Genomic DNA, 20,281 nt, shown 5'->3' with positions numbered 1-20,281 from the left:
GGCAGGTGTAGCACTTCCTGCGGTTGCAGGGAAAAGTGCCGGGTGAGATGGGACTGGAGGGGAGCGTGGAGTGGACAAGGGAGTCATGGAGAGAGTGGTCCCTCCGGAAAGCAGATAATGGTGGGGAGGGAACAATGTCTTTGGTGGTGGGGTCGGATTGCAGATGGCAGAAGTGTCAGAGGATGATGCGTTGGTGACTACCCTGGTCAACCCATTGTCTCCGCCTGCTCCTGCCCCACCGAACTTATCTCCACCTATCTCGACTCCGTTTTCTCCCTCTTGGTCCAGGAACTCCCTACCTACGTCCGTGACACCACCCATGCCCTCCACCTCCTCCAGAACTTCCAATTCCCCGGTCCCCAACACCTCATCTTTACCATGGACGTCCAGTCCCTATACACCTGCATTCCCCATACAGATGGCCTAAAGGCCATTCGCTTCTTCCTGTCCCGCAGACCCGACCAGTCCTCCTCCACTGACACCCTCATCCGCTTAGTCAAACTCGTCCTCACCCTCAACAACTTCTCTTTCAATTTCTCCCGCTTCCTACAGACAAAGGGGGTGGCCATGGGTACCTGCATGGGCCCAAGCTATGCCTGCCTCTTCGTAGGTTACGTGGAACAATCCCTCTTCCGTACCTCCACTGGCCCTAAACCCCACCTCTTCCTCCGTTACATTGATGACTGTATCGGCGCTGCCTTGTACTCCCACGAGGAGCTCGAACAGTTCATCCACTTCACCAACACCTTCCACCCCGACCTTAAGTTCACCTGGACCATCTCCAATATCTCTCTCTCCTTCCTGGACCTCTCTGTCTCCATCTCTGGCAGCCACCGAGAAACCGATATCCATTTCAAGCCCACCGACTCCCACAGCTACCTAGAATACACCTCCTCCCACCCACCTTCCTGCAAAAATGCATCCCCTATTCCCAATTCCTTCGCCTCCGCCACATCTGCATTCCACTCCCGTACATCTCAGATGTCCTCATTTTTCAAGGACCGCAACATCCCCCCACTCAGTGGTCGAGAACGCCCTTGACTGTGTCTTCCGCATTTCCCGCAACTCATCCCTCACACCCCCTCCCTGCAATAACAGCCAAAACAGAATCCCCCTCATCCTCACATACCACCCCACCAACCTCCGGATCCAATGCATCATCCTCCGACACTTCCGCCATCTGCAATCCGACCCCACCACCAAAGACATTTTTCCCTCCCCACCCTTATCTGCTTTCTGGAGGGACCACTCTCTCCGGGACTCCCTTGTCCACTCCACACTCCCCTCCAGCCCCACCACACCCAGCACTTTTCCCTGCAACCGCAGGAAGTGCTACACCTGCCACTACACCTCCCTCCTCAACCCCATCCCAGGCCCCAAGAAGACTTTCCACATCAAGCAGATGTTCACCTGCACATCTGCTAATGTGATATACTGCATCCGCTGTTCCCGTTGTGGCCTCCTCTACATACGGGAAACCACGCGGAGGCTTGGGGACCGCTTTGCAGAACACCTACGCTCGGCTCGCACTAAACAACTGCACCTCCCAGTCGCGAACCATTTCAACTCCCCCTGCCATTCCTCAGATGACATGTCCATCCTGGGCCTCCTGCAGTGCCACAACGATGCTACCTGAAGGTTGCAGGAACAGCAACTCATATTCCGCTTGAGAACCCTGCAGCCCAATGGTATCAACGTGGACTTCACAAGCTTCAAAATCTCCCCTCCCCCTACGGCATCCCAAAACCAGCCCAGCTCGTCCCCGCCTCCCTAAACTGTCCTTCCTCCCACCTATCCCCTCCTCCCACCTCAAGCCCCACCCCCATCTCCTACCTACTAACCTCATCCCGCCCCCTTGACCTGTCCGTCCCCCCTGGACTGACCTGTCTCCTCCCTACCTCCCCATCTACATTCACCTTTACTGGCTCCATCCCCTCCTCTTTGACCGGTCTGTCTCCTCTCCACCTATCTTCTCTACCCATCTTCTATCCGCCTCCCCCTCTCTCCCTATTTATTTCAGAACCCCCTTCCCCTTCCCCATTTCTGAAGAAGGGTCTAGGCCTGAAACGTCAGACTTCCTGCTCCTCTGATGCTGCTTGGTCTGCTGTGTTCATCCAGCTCTGCACCTTGTTACCCCCTTCTCGTTTTTGTTCCTTTTACAAATGGGAACAAATTCTCCCCATCTATTCTGTCCAGTCCAGCCATGATTTTGAACCGTGATCAGGTCTCCTCTTAGACTTCTTCTCTCCAGGGAGAACGGTCCCAACTTCTTCAGTCTTCAAAACAAATGAAGTGTGAAGCTAGTTCCAACCTTGAAGTCAGAACTTTTGTTAACTCATCAAATATTTTCACTGTGGCAAGATTGTTCGGTGTTAGTGAAATACTGGTGTGAAGAAGGAGGAGCCCACCCTAATGAGATGCCTAAGACAAATTTGCCATCAGAACTGGGACCAGCCACTGGCCTGATTTTGAGAAGCATTTGTCAGAATGGGTCATCGAGAACTGTCAGAATGGGTACATTGTCACCAGAGATGTAATGTGTATGAACTGCTATAACTGTGATGATAGCAGGAGAATGATTCAATGACCAAACTGGCCAATCGCTTATTTCATACTACTTTTCAGAGTAAAATAAACATCCACCAGCCTTCTTTAATTAACTCAAAATAATGCACGGATTATGAACAAACTTGTTGTTAAGGCAAGTTACAAATACTGGTTAACACACAAACTACAGAGCAAGTTTAAAAATATATCCCCCTTAATCCCTCACACACATACACACAATGCAAAAAAAAGACACGACTGTGCAGAGTTGGTATGTTTTTTTTCACTGGGGCAAACAAATGAAAAATAATACCCCTGTGGACCAAGAGTATGGAAACAAAGAATAATGTGATGACTTCTCATGTCCACTGGATTTTCTGTCAATGAAGCTGAATTGTTGGAAATATTTATATATATATTTAAGGACCACCTGGAAATCTGCGAAGAATTTAAACCATTTGGATATACTCTAGATTGAAAAGGATGTTGTAATTACTCGATCAGTTTCTAGTAAGGGATTAAACACGCATGAACTTTCATGTTCTTGGTAGCCACACTGTGGAAACAGTCTGACACCATTGTGAGTGAGAAGACAAGATTTACAGTGGTATCAGTCTGCATGGGCACCAGAAAGAGATTAAAGCCCACGACAATTTTCAAACTTAAAGCCATGCTCAAAATCATGTTCTTTGCAGGAGTTCTTGGATGCATGTGCACAACAAGAGTTGGATGGATGAGGATAAAGTGATGTTATATCTGGCATGGACATCCTGGGGGCCTATATTAAGAAAGCAGATTTTTTTAATGTGGGATATTTCTTGGCAGTACAGACTTGATGGGCCAAAGGGCCTGTTCTGTTCTGTATGATTCTACGTTCAGATTTGATGGCTCTGGTAGCTGATAAGCCTGCAAAGATCTGTTGTTCAACCTTTGGAGGCAAGGCTCAACAAACAACTTGAGGGTCATGTTTGCACTGATTGGAATAGGTGGATATTTAATGAGGTTTTGTCATCAATCACGTCTACAAAGTGGCAACAGGTCATTCAAAAAAAGCAAAACATCTGATGCCATTAGGTGAAGATGAAGATAATATTTTGTGGAGGATGATTATGAAGTTGAACGTGTCACATCTGAACCAGAATGGGATCACTATGACAGTGCAATAGACAAAATAACTCAGAACAAATTTGATGAATTAATGAGATGCCAAAGGTATTGAATTTGACGAGTTTTAAAATGCTTTGACTGTGTTTATTGCTATTTTTGTAAAATTAATTAATTCAATAAAACTGCCATCTTAATTTAATGTGAATTGCTGGTACGTTTTGTTTTCACATTTTGACATGATGACCACCCACACCAGCATTTTACATGTTATTCTTGGTGTGTAAGCCAACCACTATTTTTGGAGACTTCAAAGACTTATGTGCTCTTACCGATGGCATTTATCTCTCTAACTCACTGTTCTTCTGTCAGTCAGTCTGTCCTTCTGTCTTTCAATTTGTTTCACTTTTTATCTATCTGTTTCTTCAACTTATTCCCTCGCTGTTTCTTTTCCTGTCTACTTCTGTTTTCTTTCCAGCTGGCTGTTTTTCAATCAGATGTATCCACTATTTGTCTGCATATTGAGTTATTGATCTGTCTATTAATCAATATATCTGTCCATCTCTGTTTAGCCTTTGATCGATTTGTCCATTTCTCTATCTATTGATGTACCTGACTGATGGAGGAATTGTCTTTACTATCTTTAGATCTGTTAATCCGCCAATCTATTTAACAATCTCTCCATCTCTCTTATCTGGCTCTGTTTTCCTGTGTCTTCTCCTTGACTATTTGTTTTTCTCGCTCTCTGTTTATCCATTTACAATTCTGATTGACTTTGCATTTCCCTGTTACTTTCAATCTCTGTCTGTCTACAGAGCTAGCCAGTGTCCTGGTTGCATCACTGAAGATCATGTGCAAAGTTGAACAGGTAGTATCTGTCCACAATAAAGAAGGTCAACTCCATGTCAGCCAGTTACCATCTTATTAGCTTCTATTTTAATCGTCAGCAAAGAGATGGGTGGCACGGTATCTCAGCGATTAGCACTGCTGCCTCACAGCTCCAGGGACCTGGGTTCGATCCCACTCTTGGGGACTGTGTGTGTGTGGTTTGCATGTTCTCCCCGTGTCTGTGTGGGTTTCCTCCGGGTGCTCTGGTTTCCTCCCAGAGTCCAAAGATGTGCAGGTTAGGTGGATTTGCCATGCTAAATTGCCCATAATATCCAGGGGTGTGTAGGCTAGGTGGATTAGCCATGGCAAATGCAGGATTACGGGGATAAACTGGGTGAGGGGGGATGCTCTTTGACTTGTCAGTGCAAAGTGATGAGTGAATGGCCTCTTTCTACATTGTAGGGATTCTATCTCATAGAGGACTAAAATTCTATGGAAACAGATATCTCAAGCTGGAAATGTCCCAAACCTACAATCCTTTCTCTGTCCTAGAACAGTTTGTTTGCCTTGTTATCATGAGATGGAGATGGACCTACCTATTTTAGAACAAACAGATTTGGGATTGTGAGGCTGGCAGGATAGAATACACTCCATGCCCCAATGGCTTTTGGGACATCAATTGTAATCTTGACTGTCAGACCCTATCCCCCTCACTCCTCCATGGCCAATCCCCTATTTCCCTTCAGAATCCTCCATTACACCATTGTATCCCTCATGCCCCTTCAATGCACACCCTCACATATCCATTATTGTCATGTTTTCAGTGTCCACTAAGTATTTGAAATGCGCTGAAACTCATACAAAACGTGTCAAGGCTTTGAAAATCTTATCTGAAAAAAAATTATTCATCTTACAACCTCTTCAAAGTATCATTCACACACTGCCATTTCTATCAATGGCAAAAGCTATCATTCACTCTGTGTCTCTTAATCTTCTTTAAATAAACATACAGGCATCAAAATAAAGCAACTGTTCAAAGAAAGATCCGGTTTTTACAGGGTAATAAAGATGTCATTTAAACAAAGCTCATGCTCCCCTGTGAGCAATGTCAACATTTCCCCCAGGGCTGAGTTCAGTTTGAATTGCTTTATCTTTTGGGTTCCCATTCGGCAATAGGGCTCCCCTATGGTTTATGGCTCTTTCAAGGTGTTGTGAGCTAAATCTACTAACAAGCCCGCTCCATCAAAATGGTAAGGGTACGACAGGTGTGGTGGGGATGTAGTCTGAAATGCCCACTTCTACATCCAGGCTATCCACAACATTAACCAACACTGGCAAAGATTGCTGAACACAGGCCGAGATCCCGGATTTGGTCCCTTTTTAACGCTTCCCAAATCTGGCCAACTCTTCATAAACCTGGGCCTGATCAACGTTTTGCTAAAAAAAATCATTCGATTGTGTATGAACTTTGAGATTAATGAATGCTGATCAGTGGGAGCTTAAGGTAAACATTGTAGTGTGAGGTTACACCCTACATATGAACGTAGGACTTAGGAGCAGAAAGAGGCAATTTAACGCTTCAAGTATGCTCCACCATTCAATAAGATCATGGCTGATCTATTTGTTTTCCAAATCCCACCTTCCCCATCTATGCCCAGTAAACTTTGATGCCCCAATTGAACAAGGATCCATGTACCTCCTCATTAAACAATTGGTGCAAAATCAGTAAGCAAATAGCTGGTGCATTGGTAGAAAGGCTGATACAGAAATGCGTAACATTTTTATTTGCGTTTGTAGGTGTTCCATCAGGCCCACGCAACGTGATATCCAGTGTGAATGAGACCTCCATCATTCTGGAGTGGAATCCGCCAAGGGACGTTGGGGGCCGCGACGATGTCATGTACAACATTGTCTGTAAGAAGTGCCATAGCAACCGGCGGTTGTGCACCCGATGTGATGAGAACGTGGAGTTTGTGCCAAGGCAGTTCGGCCTGACAGAAACCCGAGTGTTTATCAGCAGCCTTTGGGCGCATACTCCCTACACGTTTGAGATTCAGGCTGTCAACGGAGTCTCTGGCAAGACGAGATTCCCCCCGCAGCACGTGTCTGTCAACGTGACCACCAACCAGGCCGGTAAGTAACTCTGGGACCTGTCTGCTTCACTTGGTGTGCCTCCCACTGCCATTCTTGCTGGTTCCACTTCATTGTCCCTGGCTTTCTGTCACTTCTGCTTTCCCCAGCGAAGTGTCCCACCCCAACATGCTACTTGACACCACAAATTGGCCAACTGAATCCACCCCACCAGCCTGTGAGTCATGTCACCTTGTCTTTTCTGTGTAAGAATGGATGGAGAATAACTCCTTCCTTCCTTCATTTCCCTGTCCAAATATAAGTCTGGCCCACATTAGTATGAGCTCCACTCCATACAGTGTAAGGAGGCAGATCCTAAATGCAGCCCAGCCAGAACAGGGATGAAACTTCTTACTATTGACTCCAGTTTGATCTTCAATGGTGTCTAGCCAAGTGAGCCCAGCTTTCATTCTAGGCCAAGACCTTAATCACTACAACATGAATCAGACTGGAGTGTATTCCCTTTACATTTCTTCTCATTTACTCTCTGCCCTCCAACCATTCAATACAAAGCTGGAACTCCATTATAACTCACACCAAGTCCCATTCACCATACCTTTGCTTGTTCAGCTAAATTCCCTCTGGATTTGGCAATCCCTTAATTTCAATATTCTCACCCTTCTTTTCAAATCCCTCCATGACTCACAATCCTGACCAGACCACCACCCTTCACTGAATCTCTGCAACCTGCTCCAGTCCCCAACCTCCAGGGAGGTTAGTGCTCCTCTAATTCTGACCATTGCTTATTTACCTGTATCCACCATCAGTGGCTGTGTCCTCAGCTACTTGAGTTCTAAACTCTGGAATTCTCTTGCTAAATTTTAGAACTCCTGACCACCATCTCTCTCTCTCCATCTCTCTCTCTCTTTTCTCTCTATGCACCTTTAAGTCGCTCCTCCTGACCCAAGTTCTTTGACAAAATTTTAGCCCCCTATCCTAACATCTTTCTGCATGGCTTGGTATTTAATGCTGTTTCAAAATGCTCTTGTGATGCACCGTGGAATGTTTTACAGTGTTAAAGGTGTTATATAAATGCAAAGTGTTACATAAGACCAAATAGAGTGTGGTGGATTTGGAAGGTAACAAAATAACGTAAGGAAAGGCATTCACTGCTCAAATTACCATATTCTTTAGGATGCCTGAAGAGGTCTCAATGCATCTGAGCGCTTTAACATGGAAGAAAGAGCCCCATTTTATTTAGTATTCTTTCTCGTTCTTGTGTTTATTTTATGAAAAGTCTATTTATTTTAAATGATATACTGTCAGGCTAGATGATAGGTGTGAATTACTACACATCCCACATCCTTAATAAATCTCAATCTGCCCTGAAGCCAATTGAGTGTAACACTGAACTAAACAAAGAGTTTAATGAATGTGTGGAGGTGTGTGGCAAGAGATGCTATTGTGTCATTTTTTGCCAATGTGATTGCTATTGAGCAAAGAGAGTTTGTTTCCAGAGCCAGTAGGTTTCCTAGCCTCTGACTCTGCCTGATCTATCATTTCTGTGTGAAAAAGCTTGGTGCCTGTTCACACTGATGATTGAGCATTGGGTGAAAACTGTAGAGGTGAGAGAATTGCAAATTGGAAATTCCAGTTCTCAGCATCAATGCTTGGTGCTACATGGCTGTTGACAGTCCAACTGAGAGTGTTGTTAGGAGGCAAAATGTTTAAATCAGCATTCCTTTACTTTGCTAAGTGGAAGAGATTTATGCTGGAGAATAGGCTGACGTCCTCGCTCATTGCTATGACTCACTTTCTCGCTGCTGTTCCAATCACAGGTTGATTCTTTCCTCATTTACTGCTGATAGCTCACCAGTGAGAGTGAGTGAGAGAGAGAGAAAGAGAGAGACCAGATCTGTGATTGGAGGAACAGTTCCTCACCCAATTCCGTCCATTCTGCCGAAGAGAATGACCTTTCTTTGTGGGTCACTTGTATGGTTGAGCCATCCCAGTACTGTGTGGACTTTTAGTGGCAAATTCACCCTCCGTCACACCCAGCAGCACTCAGTATTTTGCGCCTCTTCTGATTGGTATCCCAGCATCTTGAGATTTCAGTGGTAGCTTCAGCAGTTCAAATCCCACAGTGGGATCTGGATAAATTCTTAGGGAAATGAAAATTGCACATTTATAAGATTGATGAGATTCCCATCATCTGCTTGTGGCTTATCAAAGAATCCTAGAATGCCTACAGCCTGGAAACAGGCCATTCAGTCCATTGAGTCCATACTGTCCCTCCAAAAAGCATCCCACCCAGACTCATCCCCCCTACCCTGACCCTGTAACCTTGCATTTCGCATGGCTAATTCACTAGCTTCCAAAACTTTGAACTGTGGGAGGAAATCGGAGCACCCAGATGAAACCCACACAGATGCGGGAAGAATGTGCAAACAGACAGTCGCCCGAGGGTAGAATCAAACACAGGTCCCTGGCTCTGTGAGGCAGCAATGCTAACCACTGAGCCACCATGCCAACCATATCGGTCTGCCGAAATTCCTTTGAGATGACAGACATGCAAACACACAGGGGCCAATCTCCCACCCCAAAACCATGCTGCCTTACACCGCAGTAATGTAACAGCTCAGTCTAGCTGCTTATGAGGCAAAATGGCTTTCAGATCCCATCGCAATCCACTATGGAGACAGAAACACAGGGACAGCCTTGAGCAGGAGTTTGCTGTCAAGGTGAATAACCATTGTATGTTTAACCTCCCAGCTGTGGAGTGTGCTTTATTATTACAGTATCAGAGGCTGAAACGTGATGTCAATGTTAATTGTGAATTGTGAGCTAGCCACTGTGTTCCATCAGTTGTACAGTCAGCCCTTCACATGCTGTGTTGAAAGACTCTATTATCCGGATATTCCCCTAGGAGAGGGAAGAAAATATGTCATTTCCCGCTCTGGATTCAAAGTATTTTTCTTAATAAATGTATATACTCAACCATATGAACCATATTCCGGGCCTTACACTCAGCATTGAAGTTTTAATCTTCCTTTTCATTCAACATCATTAATTAGGATGGTGCTTAGGTAGACGGTGTCCTGAAGTATTTATGGAATGACAAGTCTGTGTGTTACTTGTTCCTATATTCAGAAATCAGAGACATGTACAACGATTTGTGCTGTGAATGTGTCGCTTTATTTAGAATGTATGGAAAACAACCGAGGAAGTTAATTCCTTGTCTCCTTGCAGCCATCTCTTGTGTATATCCTTCTTTCCCGGCTTGACACTGTAATGGAATTCATTTTTCTGCAGAATTTTCAATTGTTGCTATTTGTTTCCTCTTAGGTTTGGGGTGACAACCTATTCTGAGACCTTTGTCCCTCTCTTTCACAGACTGCATGTTGAATCATTCTGTTTAGCATTTTCCTTTTTCACTTCTTGGCCCTCTGACACACTGTGAGCTGGGCTGGGTTTGCTTAAAGATCAGCTGTGTGAAAAGTGCTAGGTGTATCTAACGAATCGAGTAAATTGCAGGAATTTGATGAGAGTGGAAATTTGGTGCAGATGGGAAAAGAGTTTCAAAATTCTTAAAATCAATGTGTATTGTTCGAATCCCAGCTGAAGGCAGTAGTGGATGTATCAAATTCCTGAGTGAAATCTACCGTGATAGATCAGATATTTCATTTTTCTTTTTGTTTACAGTAGAGGTCAGTCACTGAGCATGTTCATAAAAGGCTGTAAATGTACTTTTAACAAAAGAATGTAAAAGTTTATTGCACACATTAGAAACAAACGTACATTACAGTATACGAGACTATTGGAGCAACCTCATTACAAATGCCTGTAAGAAAGCTTCATCCCTTTTATTCCACCAATGCACTTACAGATACCCAAACCTCAGTGAAGGGTCACCCCTATCTCCATGCTGAAATGTTTTGCTGAACTGGCAATTGATTTCCTTTTGGAAAATTTCTGTGCATTCACCCAATACTATTTTTTTTCAATTAATGTCATTTCCCAAGACCCTTCATACAAACTACGAACTCAGCTCACTTATTACATAACATGGGCTCCCTGGGTTCATGTCTTTAATAGCCTTTTGAGAAATTCTCCTCCTTGATATTTCTACAGCCTTGTGCTTCTGGAATTTCTTCTCACCGACTTGCCTTTATTGGTCATTCCATTGAGTATAGGAGTTGGGATGTCAAGTTGTAGCTGTACAGGACATTGGTTAGGTCACTTTTGGAATACTGCATGCAATTCTGGTCTCCCTGCTATAGGTAGGATGTTGCGAAACTTCTGACATCACAAGACACCGGGTTGTCGTCCAACAAGTTTATTTGAAATCACAAGCTTTCGAAGTGCTTCCCCTTTATCTGGAGAAGTGAAGAGAAGCACACAGGCACAGAATTTATAGGCAAAGAGATCAAAAGCTCAAACAAATCTTATAGGCAAAGAGATCAAAAGTGTCAGACGGTGTGCATAAAGTCTCAACAGCTGAATAGTAAGTGAAGGGGATGACCTATAATCTAATTAATTGAGGCAGAGAGATAATTACAAAAAATTAAAAATCAGGTAGTGCTGGTGACAAACCAAATAGCTGGAATAACATGATAGGTATAAGAGTCGCATGCCGAGGGTCTAACCAAAGTAACACGTAATCCCAAACTGTACAAACTAATTAAGGTAGAGAGATCATAACAAGTTATCGAGGTGATGGTGTTAAAACAGGACAGTAAGGAAGATATTACAGATACAGAAGAGTGTGGTGGGGTTACATGTAGCGTGACATGAACACAAGATCATGTTTGAGGCCATCTACATGAGTAAGGAACTTGGCTATCAGTCTCTGCACGGCGACTCTGCATTGTTGTGTATCTCGAAGGCTACCTTGGAGGACACTGAATGATCGGAGACTGAATGTCCTTGACCATGAAGACACTACGGCAGCAGATGAATGGACACTGCACAACAATCGCCAGACAGGATTGTTCCCTCCCAGTGGGGGAACATGTCAGCAGTCAAGGACATTCAGCTTCCGATCTTTTAAAGTGAAAGGGGAAAGATTTAAACGGGGACTAAGGGGCAACTTTTTCATTCAGAGAGTGGTGCGTGTGTGGAACGAGCTGCCAGATGAGGTGATGGAGGTTGGTACAATTACAACTTTTAAAAGGCATCTGGATGGGTACATGAGTAGGAAAGGTTTAGGGGAATATGGGCCAAATGCTGGCAAATGGAATTAGATTAATTTAGGATATTTGGTTGGTATGGACGAAGGGTCTGTTTCCATGCTGTACAACTCTATGACTCCATGACTGTTAAGCACCTCTGGACTTCTCGCCAAACCTGACTGTTTGGAATCTACTAATAAAAGGCATTTCTGCTGATGGACCTCTTCCTCTGTATGAACTACTTCAGACTCCGCCCCCCTGTCTCCCTATCGCTGTCTGTCTGGTGGTCAGAAAGTAGACAAGAAAGTAAATCTATATAGAATATAGTAACTCCTGCCATTAAAAAGAGGCAATGGTTTGCTTCCCCCAACTAATCCAAGGACAAGGACACAGTTGAATTGAAGTACACTTAGCATTTCTGCGGGATCTGGTGATCAGGATCTCTTGCCAGAAATATGGGAACTCTTTCTTAATGTAAAACAGTCAGAGTGGAGTGGAAATTTGTCTGTGATTGCCACTCCTCAGAAAATGCAGCCCTGAGTCCTCTCTTTCCACCTTGCATTAGTCATCCTCCACTGTATCTTTTAAATCTCCCTATTGCAGCTTTACATTGTCAAATTCAAAACCATGGATTTTTGTTGCAGTTTAATTTGGAGAGCAAAATATTTCATTTAATGTCATTGTGAACTAACTTTTGACCACTAAGTCTGGAAATATTCACATGATTTCCCTGGTGACTGGTCTGAGGATAGTCATTTGGCAGTGTTAGTGACTCTGGACAAGTGCTTGCAGGTTAAAGCCTTACTGCAAGTGACTAAGTGTAATATTTCCATATGGTGTATTTTTTTGAAGCAATGTCATTTACCAGGGTGTCCACCCAGCAACTCCTGGGATTTAACTGGGTATGACAAATTAGGGACTTCTCCAGGGATCCTGGTCAATATTCCTTTCCCAATCAGCATCCAATTTCATTGCTATTTTTCATTGCTATCCCGTTGCCCACATCTACCACAGGCACTGTACTTCATTGTACATTGTGCGTGATCTGACCCGAGAGAATTCCCAGTACCCATAATAAAAGGAAGTCATTATTCTCCTGCTTAAAATTCATTACCTTTCACTGGCACATTCAAAGTGGTTGGGTAAAGGATCATCTATTCTCATTTAAAGAACCCAGATTTGATTTGAGTCACCTAATTGCAACAGGAAGCATTCCAGGGACTGCTGATCCTTTAAATGGTCTGCTCACACCTCAGTGCTTCTGATCAAGCTATATCTCCTCAGATCCGTTATGGTCCTTTGCATTGTTATTGGAAAGCCATTACACTTCTAATGCCTTCCTCTGAAAAGTGCTTCCACTCTGAACGTAATTCTAATGTCAAAGCCATATAGTCCATCATGGACTGTTGTTAAGGTTTTGATGGACCATGATGGACTATATGGCTTTGACATTAGAATTACGTTCAAATAGTGCCATTTCTTTAAGGGAACTCAACCAAATAGCATTGACCATAAGTAAGTCAAGGAAATTGCTCAATTAAATTGTGACACGTGTACTGGAGACATCAATGATGTCTGTTCAACTCTGTATGATTTACACAGATAAATGTTCCTTCCAGTTCCTGTTCCAACTTCTTCTGTTGTCGTTAGGTCAGGCCAATGGTTGAACCTTGCAAATGGTTTGAAAAGAAACTATCCTTGGTATTTCAGCAGCTTTTCATCCCTCCCTCCTTTTTTAAACCTTTGACTTGAGTCAGGAGATTAGATTTTATTCATTTTACTCCTGCTTTGACTTAAAATTCACTGGGACTGACAGGACTGGCGTCTAATATTGAGCCATACATCGCTGAATGTTCTTTGTGCCTCGTTATTGCAGAACTTGTACCGTCCAGACTCAATGGTTCCCTATTTCCTGAATAAATGTTTCTAAGTAAATGTTTTTTTACTTCACCATTTTATTTAAAAGCCCATTCTGAATTCAACATTGTGCTTCTTTGCCTCCAACCTGTAATTGGAATCAGAGATCTATTGAGGTCTCATGTTACTGGAAACAAGCAGAGAGAGAGAGAGAGAAAGGTTACTCAGCAATGCCCACGTCCTTTACTGCATGCAGCTTACTTTGGATGGCTTGAGGAGTCTTAACACAACACTGAAAATTACTGTGTGTCACCTGGACATTTTGGGGTTGGCATTTTACCAGCTCCTCCCTTCTCCTGCTGCCTCAGACCAGCTTCCACCCCTGTGTGTTTGACTGTTGGATTAATCAATCAGCAGGACTGAGAAATTCTGGTGTTACCTGCATATTGACTCAGTCCATCAGCATCCCATTCAGAGGTGACAATGGAGTATTGAGATAACCAGTGAAGGAAAGGGGGTCTTCATGGCCTGTAATATTTACAATGAGTTGCCTCAGTAATTGAAACACTTGGTCAGCCAGGTCAAACCTCTGGGTTGAAGTTTCTTTGCAAGATTGGGCGTCCAATCTAGGCTGAGACACTAGTCCAGATACTGGTCAGAAATGGTTGCATCACAGGAGGCCATTCATCCTATTGTGTTCCTTGCCTTTTCCCTGTCATCCTGCAATTTTTCTTTCAACAACTGGACCAAATTTTTCAATGATAGAATGCAGTACCCATGGGATTTGCTGTTTTTCAGATCAGCTGTCAAACCAAGTGCCTGTTTCAGTGACATTAAATGATCCAATTACTGGAAGAAAACCCAGGAAGACTCCCTTGCTTAGACCCAACATTCCACCTTCATGCATTGGCACCAGGAGCAGGTCTGGTAGGATGGGGCACAAGAGCTCACCTGCCTGGACCCCTCATCGCAAGAATCCCACTCATGTTTGATGAGTGTGAGCGTATAGTTAATTCATAGGCCAATGACTATCTCTGGCACCTGCTCTGATGAAGAGTCACCTCGATTCGAAAAGTGAGCTTACTCTCTGTCCACGGATGCTGCCTGACCCGCTGTGATTTCCAACATTTTTCGTTTCTGGTAGATTCCAGCATCTGCAGTAATTTGCCCCTGTCTGTGGCATTCTGCCTCACTAGGCTCTCATACCCCTGTGCTGATGGAATTGTAGAATCTGTCCCCAGCGTCCTCCTCGCCGAATTTTTAAGGCAGAGGTAGACAGGTTCTTAATAAGCAAAGGGGCTGAAAGGTTGTCAGGGGTAGAGAATGTGGAGTAATCAGATCAGCCATGACCTTATTGAATAGAAGAACAGTTTGGAGGCACCTACTCCTGCTCCCAAGTCTTATGATGCTGTTTTTCCTCTCAGGGTGACCTTGAAAGATCCTATGGCACCATTTCAGAGAGCAGACAAATTGATGCAGTTTCTCGGCCCATATTTGCATGCCCCAGCCAACACTGGAGAATCAATCACACAGTACTTAATCTCAATACCGTCTGTGGGATTTTGCTGTGCACAAAATAGAATAGAATAGCCTTTATTGTCACGTGCACCTGAATGAGTTCAGTGAAAAGTTTGTAATGTCACCTCCAGGCATCATCTTAGATACAGGGTACCTAAGTCCACATACTTTAAGTGTTGTTACAGAATATTTTAAAAATATTTAAGAAGAGACCAGCGCAAGAATACAGAGCTTAAAAGTCCAGATTGAGAATAAAAAGTGTCTTCCATGTACTTAAGTTATAGTCCTTTTCTGTTGAGTCTGTGCCCACCAGGCTTCAGAACATGAGGCCTCGTTCCCTCCACACACTGGCCTCCATCTAAGACTCAACTCCAGGACTCGTTCCCCCACCGCCACCCCACTATCCCGGGCTGGCCTGGGCTCGCTCTGCTCGTGCTCCGGCTCCAGCCACAACTCAGCTCCTAGCTCGGCCCTCACTCTCTCTGCTCCCTGCTCCGGCCGTGACTCACTCCTGGGCCTCAGCCCCTCTGACTGTGACTCATCTCTCGTGCTGGGCTGGTCTCTGACCCCGTTCTCTACTCCCTCCAGGTAGGGTACTTTAAGAAGTTGAAAGTTGGGGTGGAGGGGTGAGGTGCGGGGTTGCGAAGAAAAACTGCAGCAAGAGGGTAGGAAAGAAAGAGGAAAAGTAGCTGGTGAGCAGAGGAGATCTGGCTCGAGTGTCTTACCCTGCCACTATCTTAACTGAAGGTACGGGGCTGCTACCTTTCATATATTTGTGAAAGTTGACCACATTCCCAAACATACTTCATTGCTGGGGAATGAACTGTTCTGGTTATCCCAGAAGGTGAGACACATGTCTACGTTCGTTCATAAGAATATAAGAACAGATGAACTAGGAGCAGGAGTAGGCCATCCGGCCCCTCGGGCCTGCCCCGCCATTTAATAAGATCATGGCTGATCTTTTTGAGACTCAGCTCCACTTACCCGCCCACTCACCATAACCCTTAATTCCTTAGTTCACTCATGGCCCACCAGTAAGTGAGGCTAACAGAACGACAAACAAAAAGAGGAGTTGCTGGAAAAGCTCAGCAGGTCCGGCAGGATCTGTGGAAAGGTAAAAGAGTTAATATTTCGGGTCCAGTGACCTTTCCTCAGAACTGAAGGTAACTGTGAAATCTCCACTTATCGCTTACTCCTTTCCCCCTCCCCCTACCCTATCTTCTGCATTAAAAAAATGTTCCGAGCTACCATCAGTTCTGAAGAAGGGCCTGAAACGTTAACTCTGATTTCTCTCCCCAGATGCTGCCAGACCCGTTGTGCTTTCCCAGTAATTTCTGTTTTTCTTTCTGATTTCCAGCCTCTGCAGTGCTTTCAGCTTCTATTTTGCTAACAAAATGACCCCTCTAGGTTAAAAGTTATTGTATACCAGTAATAAAGTGATCCCGAGTGTGTTTGAGCTGTCAGACCAGAGTGCCTAGACTTGTCCCAACCCAGATTACAGTCTGGGTGGTGCTAGCAGCTGCTTTGTAGCAAAGGCATCCAAACAATTCCTGCAAATATTTGTGAACCATCATCGTTTTTGGATGAATTTCTGTAGCTAAAAATGAGAACTGAATGTGAATCAGTTAAAAAAAACTCAAGTTCTTGTAATAACAAAGTAAGTCTAACAGTTTGTAAATCAAAGGGTGGGATTGATAGTTTCTTCAAAAAATCAATCAATATGTTAATGATGATATTAATTCAAAACGATGTGTATTATTTTTGGCACCTAAATATGAGGAGCAACATTCAGTTTGCTGCCTGCCGACTGATCTGTTCCATTTACTGTTAACATATTATTTGAAGCTTAAATCAAGCTGCTTTTGCTCAACATAATTTTCCCTCAGGTTATGTGGATATTTTACATTAACTGCAAACTCAAAGACCCTTTTCCTTTTTGTTTGATCTGTATTTTTCCATGAAAATCAATTTTCTCCATCTCAGCCTTGGAAACTGTAAGTGAGCACTCACTGCAGTGAGGCAAATTCGCAAGCCTATACTTTTTAAATGAAGGATTTTCATGCCTGAAGTGTAAAGCAGCAGGGAAGAAGGCCATTCAGCCCATCAGGTCTGTATCTGATCGTGTGAGAGCAATTCAATGAGCCGCTATTTCTAGCTTTGTCTTGTACCCCTGCAATTCGTTCTTACAATGTTATAATAATTACATAAGAACAAGTTTATTCAAGGGAGGATTCTGCAGAGATGCCTTCTGATGAGAGCAATAATTTCCTGAGGGTGATTTTGTTTTTACATCTTCACGCACCTCCCTTAGACAGCAGTGCAAAGTCCCAGTAAACTCCTCAGACGAAAGGTTCTCGTTGATAGCTGACGCCAGTTCATCAGATGGTTCTTCCAATACATGCAGATGCCCACATGACAATGGGGAGGTGAACCACTGGATCTGGTGCTGTATGTCCATTCTTCCCACGCCTTTTCTCACTGTGACCCCATTCATGGGGAACGGTGGGAAAAGCCTAGGAGAGTGGGATCACAGAATCCTATAAGTGTGGAAGCAAGCCATTCGGCCCTTAAAGTTCACACCAACCCCCCCCCCCCCACAACAGCATCTCACCCAGACCCACCCTATCCATGTAACCCTGCATTTCGCATGGCTAACCCACCTAGACTGCATATCCCTGGAAACTGTAGGCAATTTAGCACGGCTAATCCGTCTAACCTGCACACCTCTGGACTGTGGGAGGAACCGGAGCACCCAGAGGAAATCCACACAGGCACAGGGAGAATGTGCAAACTCCACACAGTCGCCTGAGGGTGGAATCAAACCTGGATACCTAGCGCTGTGAGGCAGCAGTGCTAACCACTGAACCACCGTGCTACCTGTATAGGGCTGGAGAGGGAAAGATTGCAGGGGTGAGGGTGGGATAAGAACTTAGGACTCCACTTGTGGTCCTGATTCCCACTTTAGGAGGTCGGTCATACTGGATTGCCTTTCTGATTTGACTTTTGTTTTGTTTCGCGTTTCAAAATGTGCTTGTCCAAAGCCGTCGTTTCGATGTCCTGCTGGAAGTTCATTTGGCAGTGGAGGGAATCGGCAGCTTTAGAGACAACTGGGGGGGAAAAGAAAATTGTCTTCCTCCTCATTTCCCCGTGGAGAAGCACATGGCTCAGACGAGAACTCTCATCGCAGCTCAGTGCATGATAGCAGAGGACAGCGAGCAAGCACAGTGCTCCAGCGCATTCCGTCCCTCCCTGCATTGGAACTACCCAGTGTTGGGACTGCTGTGCTGAAAGTGAACGCTGGGTCCTATTGCAGTCAAACCATCTTGGAGAGCTTAGCCCACCTCTGCAGCCTAGAAAGATTGCCACTGCCTTCTCAAGGGTGAGAAAGGATGATTAATAACATCCAGATGACAGCAATACCCTAAAGGTGTTTAGAGGGGAAAAAAAACACACAATGCTTGTTGTCTACACAAAGCACTTTGTTTAACAATTATCGCCCAGAGGGAGAAACACGAGTGAAATAAAAAAGTAATGCTTGGAAACGAACACACTGGTCATACTGGAGCTGCAGTTTGGAGAATACAAGGCAGGTCACATCGTGTTCGCCTTTTCTACTTTGCTTTCCAGACAGAGAGGTAAAGACAATGTTCAAAGAAAGGCAAGCAAAGGCTCCTGTTAATTATCCCTGAACCAACCTCGCACATTTACCCTCAGTGACGTTTGTGGAACCTTCCTGTGCAGACATAGGCTGCCGGCATCACAACAGTGTCTAAACTTCAAAACCTGCAATTCTTCTCCTTAAAGCAGAGGTGTCCAAGGGGAGATTGAACAGAGGTGCTCAAAATTGGTGAGGAGGATTATTGAAGTGAGGCAAAGTTTTTTCACAGAGCAAGATCTTCAGAGTTTGGAATGCACTGCCTGGAAATGTGGTGGAGGCAGGTTAAGTTGAGGCATTCAAGCAGGCATTGAATGACTATTTGCTTAGAAATAATGTGCAAGGGTGTGGCGCTAGGTAATGATGCTTATTTAATGAGCTGGTGCTGGCACGATGGGCTGAATGGCCTCTTTCTGCACTGTAACAATTCTGTGATTCTAGGAAATTCCACAGCATTTTGATTGAGTGGAAAATGAGAAATTATTTCCACTGGTGGGAGAGTTGGTAATCAGAGAGCAGTGACTTATTGATTGACAAAAGAGTTGGACGGAAGTAGTGGGTGACACAGTGGTTAACACGGCTTCCTCACAGCACCAGGGACTCGGGTTTGATTCCACCTCAGGTGACTGTCTGTGTGGAGTTTGCACATTCTCCCTGTGTCTGTGTGGGTTTCCTCCCACAGTTCAAAGATGTGCAGGTTAGGTGGATTGGTTGTGGGATTATGGGGATAGGGCGGGATGCTCTTCAGAGGGTCAACGTAGACTTAATGGCCTCTATCTGCACTGTAGGGATTCAGTGATTAAGGAAGCTGAAGGCAAATTCATTTTGTGCGGTGGGTAGTTATGATCTGGAAGGCACAGTCTGCGAGGGCAGTGGAACTGAATTTAAAAGGGAAAATGGCTTAATTTTACAGGGATGAAGTAATTGAAAAAAAAACTAGGCAGGAGCTGCAAAGCCTGTGGAACACCAAGAAGAGTTTTGCTTATCTTAGAAATGTCAAATAAAAATAAACTTTGGCAAACACTCAACAGGTTCAGCAACATTACTGGCGAGAGGAAAAAGATTGTTATTTCATAACCCTTCGTTTAAACACACAGGTTGAATGTGCAAAGAGAGCATTTGTGGCTGGCATCCTGAGAATTAATCCATTTAGAGCTGGTCTTGATGATGCATGCCTCGTCCTGTTGTGGCACGAGGTTTAATGCATTTTGAAGATATTTCTCTTATTGCGTTGTGGTCTTAAGGGCTGAGTTGACCAATATGCTCATTATCAACAGAAGCTCGCTGGTTCTTCCAAAAGTCCTTGAGACATTGACTAGGGATTCTGCAGACTTTGTTACTGAAACAGTTCAGATTAGTCCGTAATATCACTCCTATGGCGGTGCCAGTTACGTTAACTCAATTTGTTAAAGGTCTCACATTGCCTCTAGAGATAGTAGGAACTGCAGATGCTGGAGAATCTGAGATAACAAGGTGTAGAGCTGGATGAACACAGCAGGCCAAGCAGCATCAGAGGAGCAGGAAGGCTGAC

General features: G+C 44.4%; 1 protein-coding gene across 2 annotated transcripts in view; it reads left to right on the top strand.

Moving 5' to 3' along the window:
* The window catches only part of LOC109915386 (ephrin type-B receptor 1), a 442,994-nt gene that overhangs the window by 286,737 nt on the left and 135,976 nt on the right, over positions 1–20,281 (top strand). For both annotated transcript variants that reach the window (XM_048604552.1, XM_048604551.1), the window contains exon 5: positions 6,277–6,612. In XM_048604552.1, the coding sequence (XP_048460509.1) occupies positions 6,277–6,612 (336 nt within the window). The remainder of the gene's footprint in view (positions 1–6,276; positions 6,613–20,281) is intronic.

The sequence above is a fragment of the Rhincodon typus genome, chromosome 13, assembly GCF_021869965.1.
Source record: "Rhincodon typus isolate 14 chromosome 13, sRhiTyp1.1, whole genome shotgun sequence".
NCBI lineage: Eukaryota > Metazoa > Chordata > Chondrichthyes > Orectolobiformes > Rhincodontidae > Rhincodon > Rhincodon typus.
Note: the sequence above shows the minus strand (reverse complement) of the source record. Positions and strands in the feature narration are given on the sequence as shown.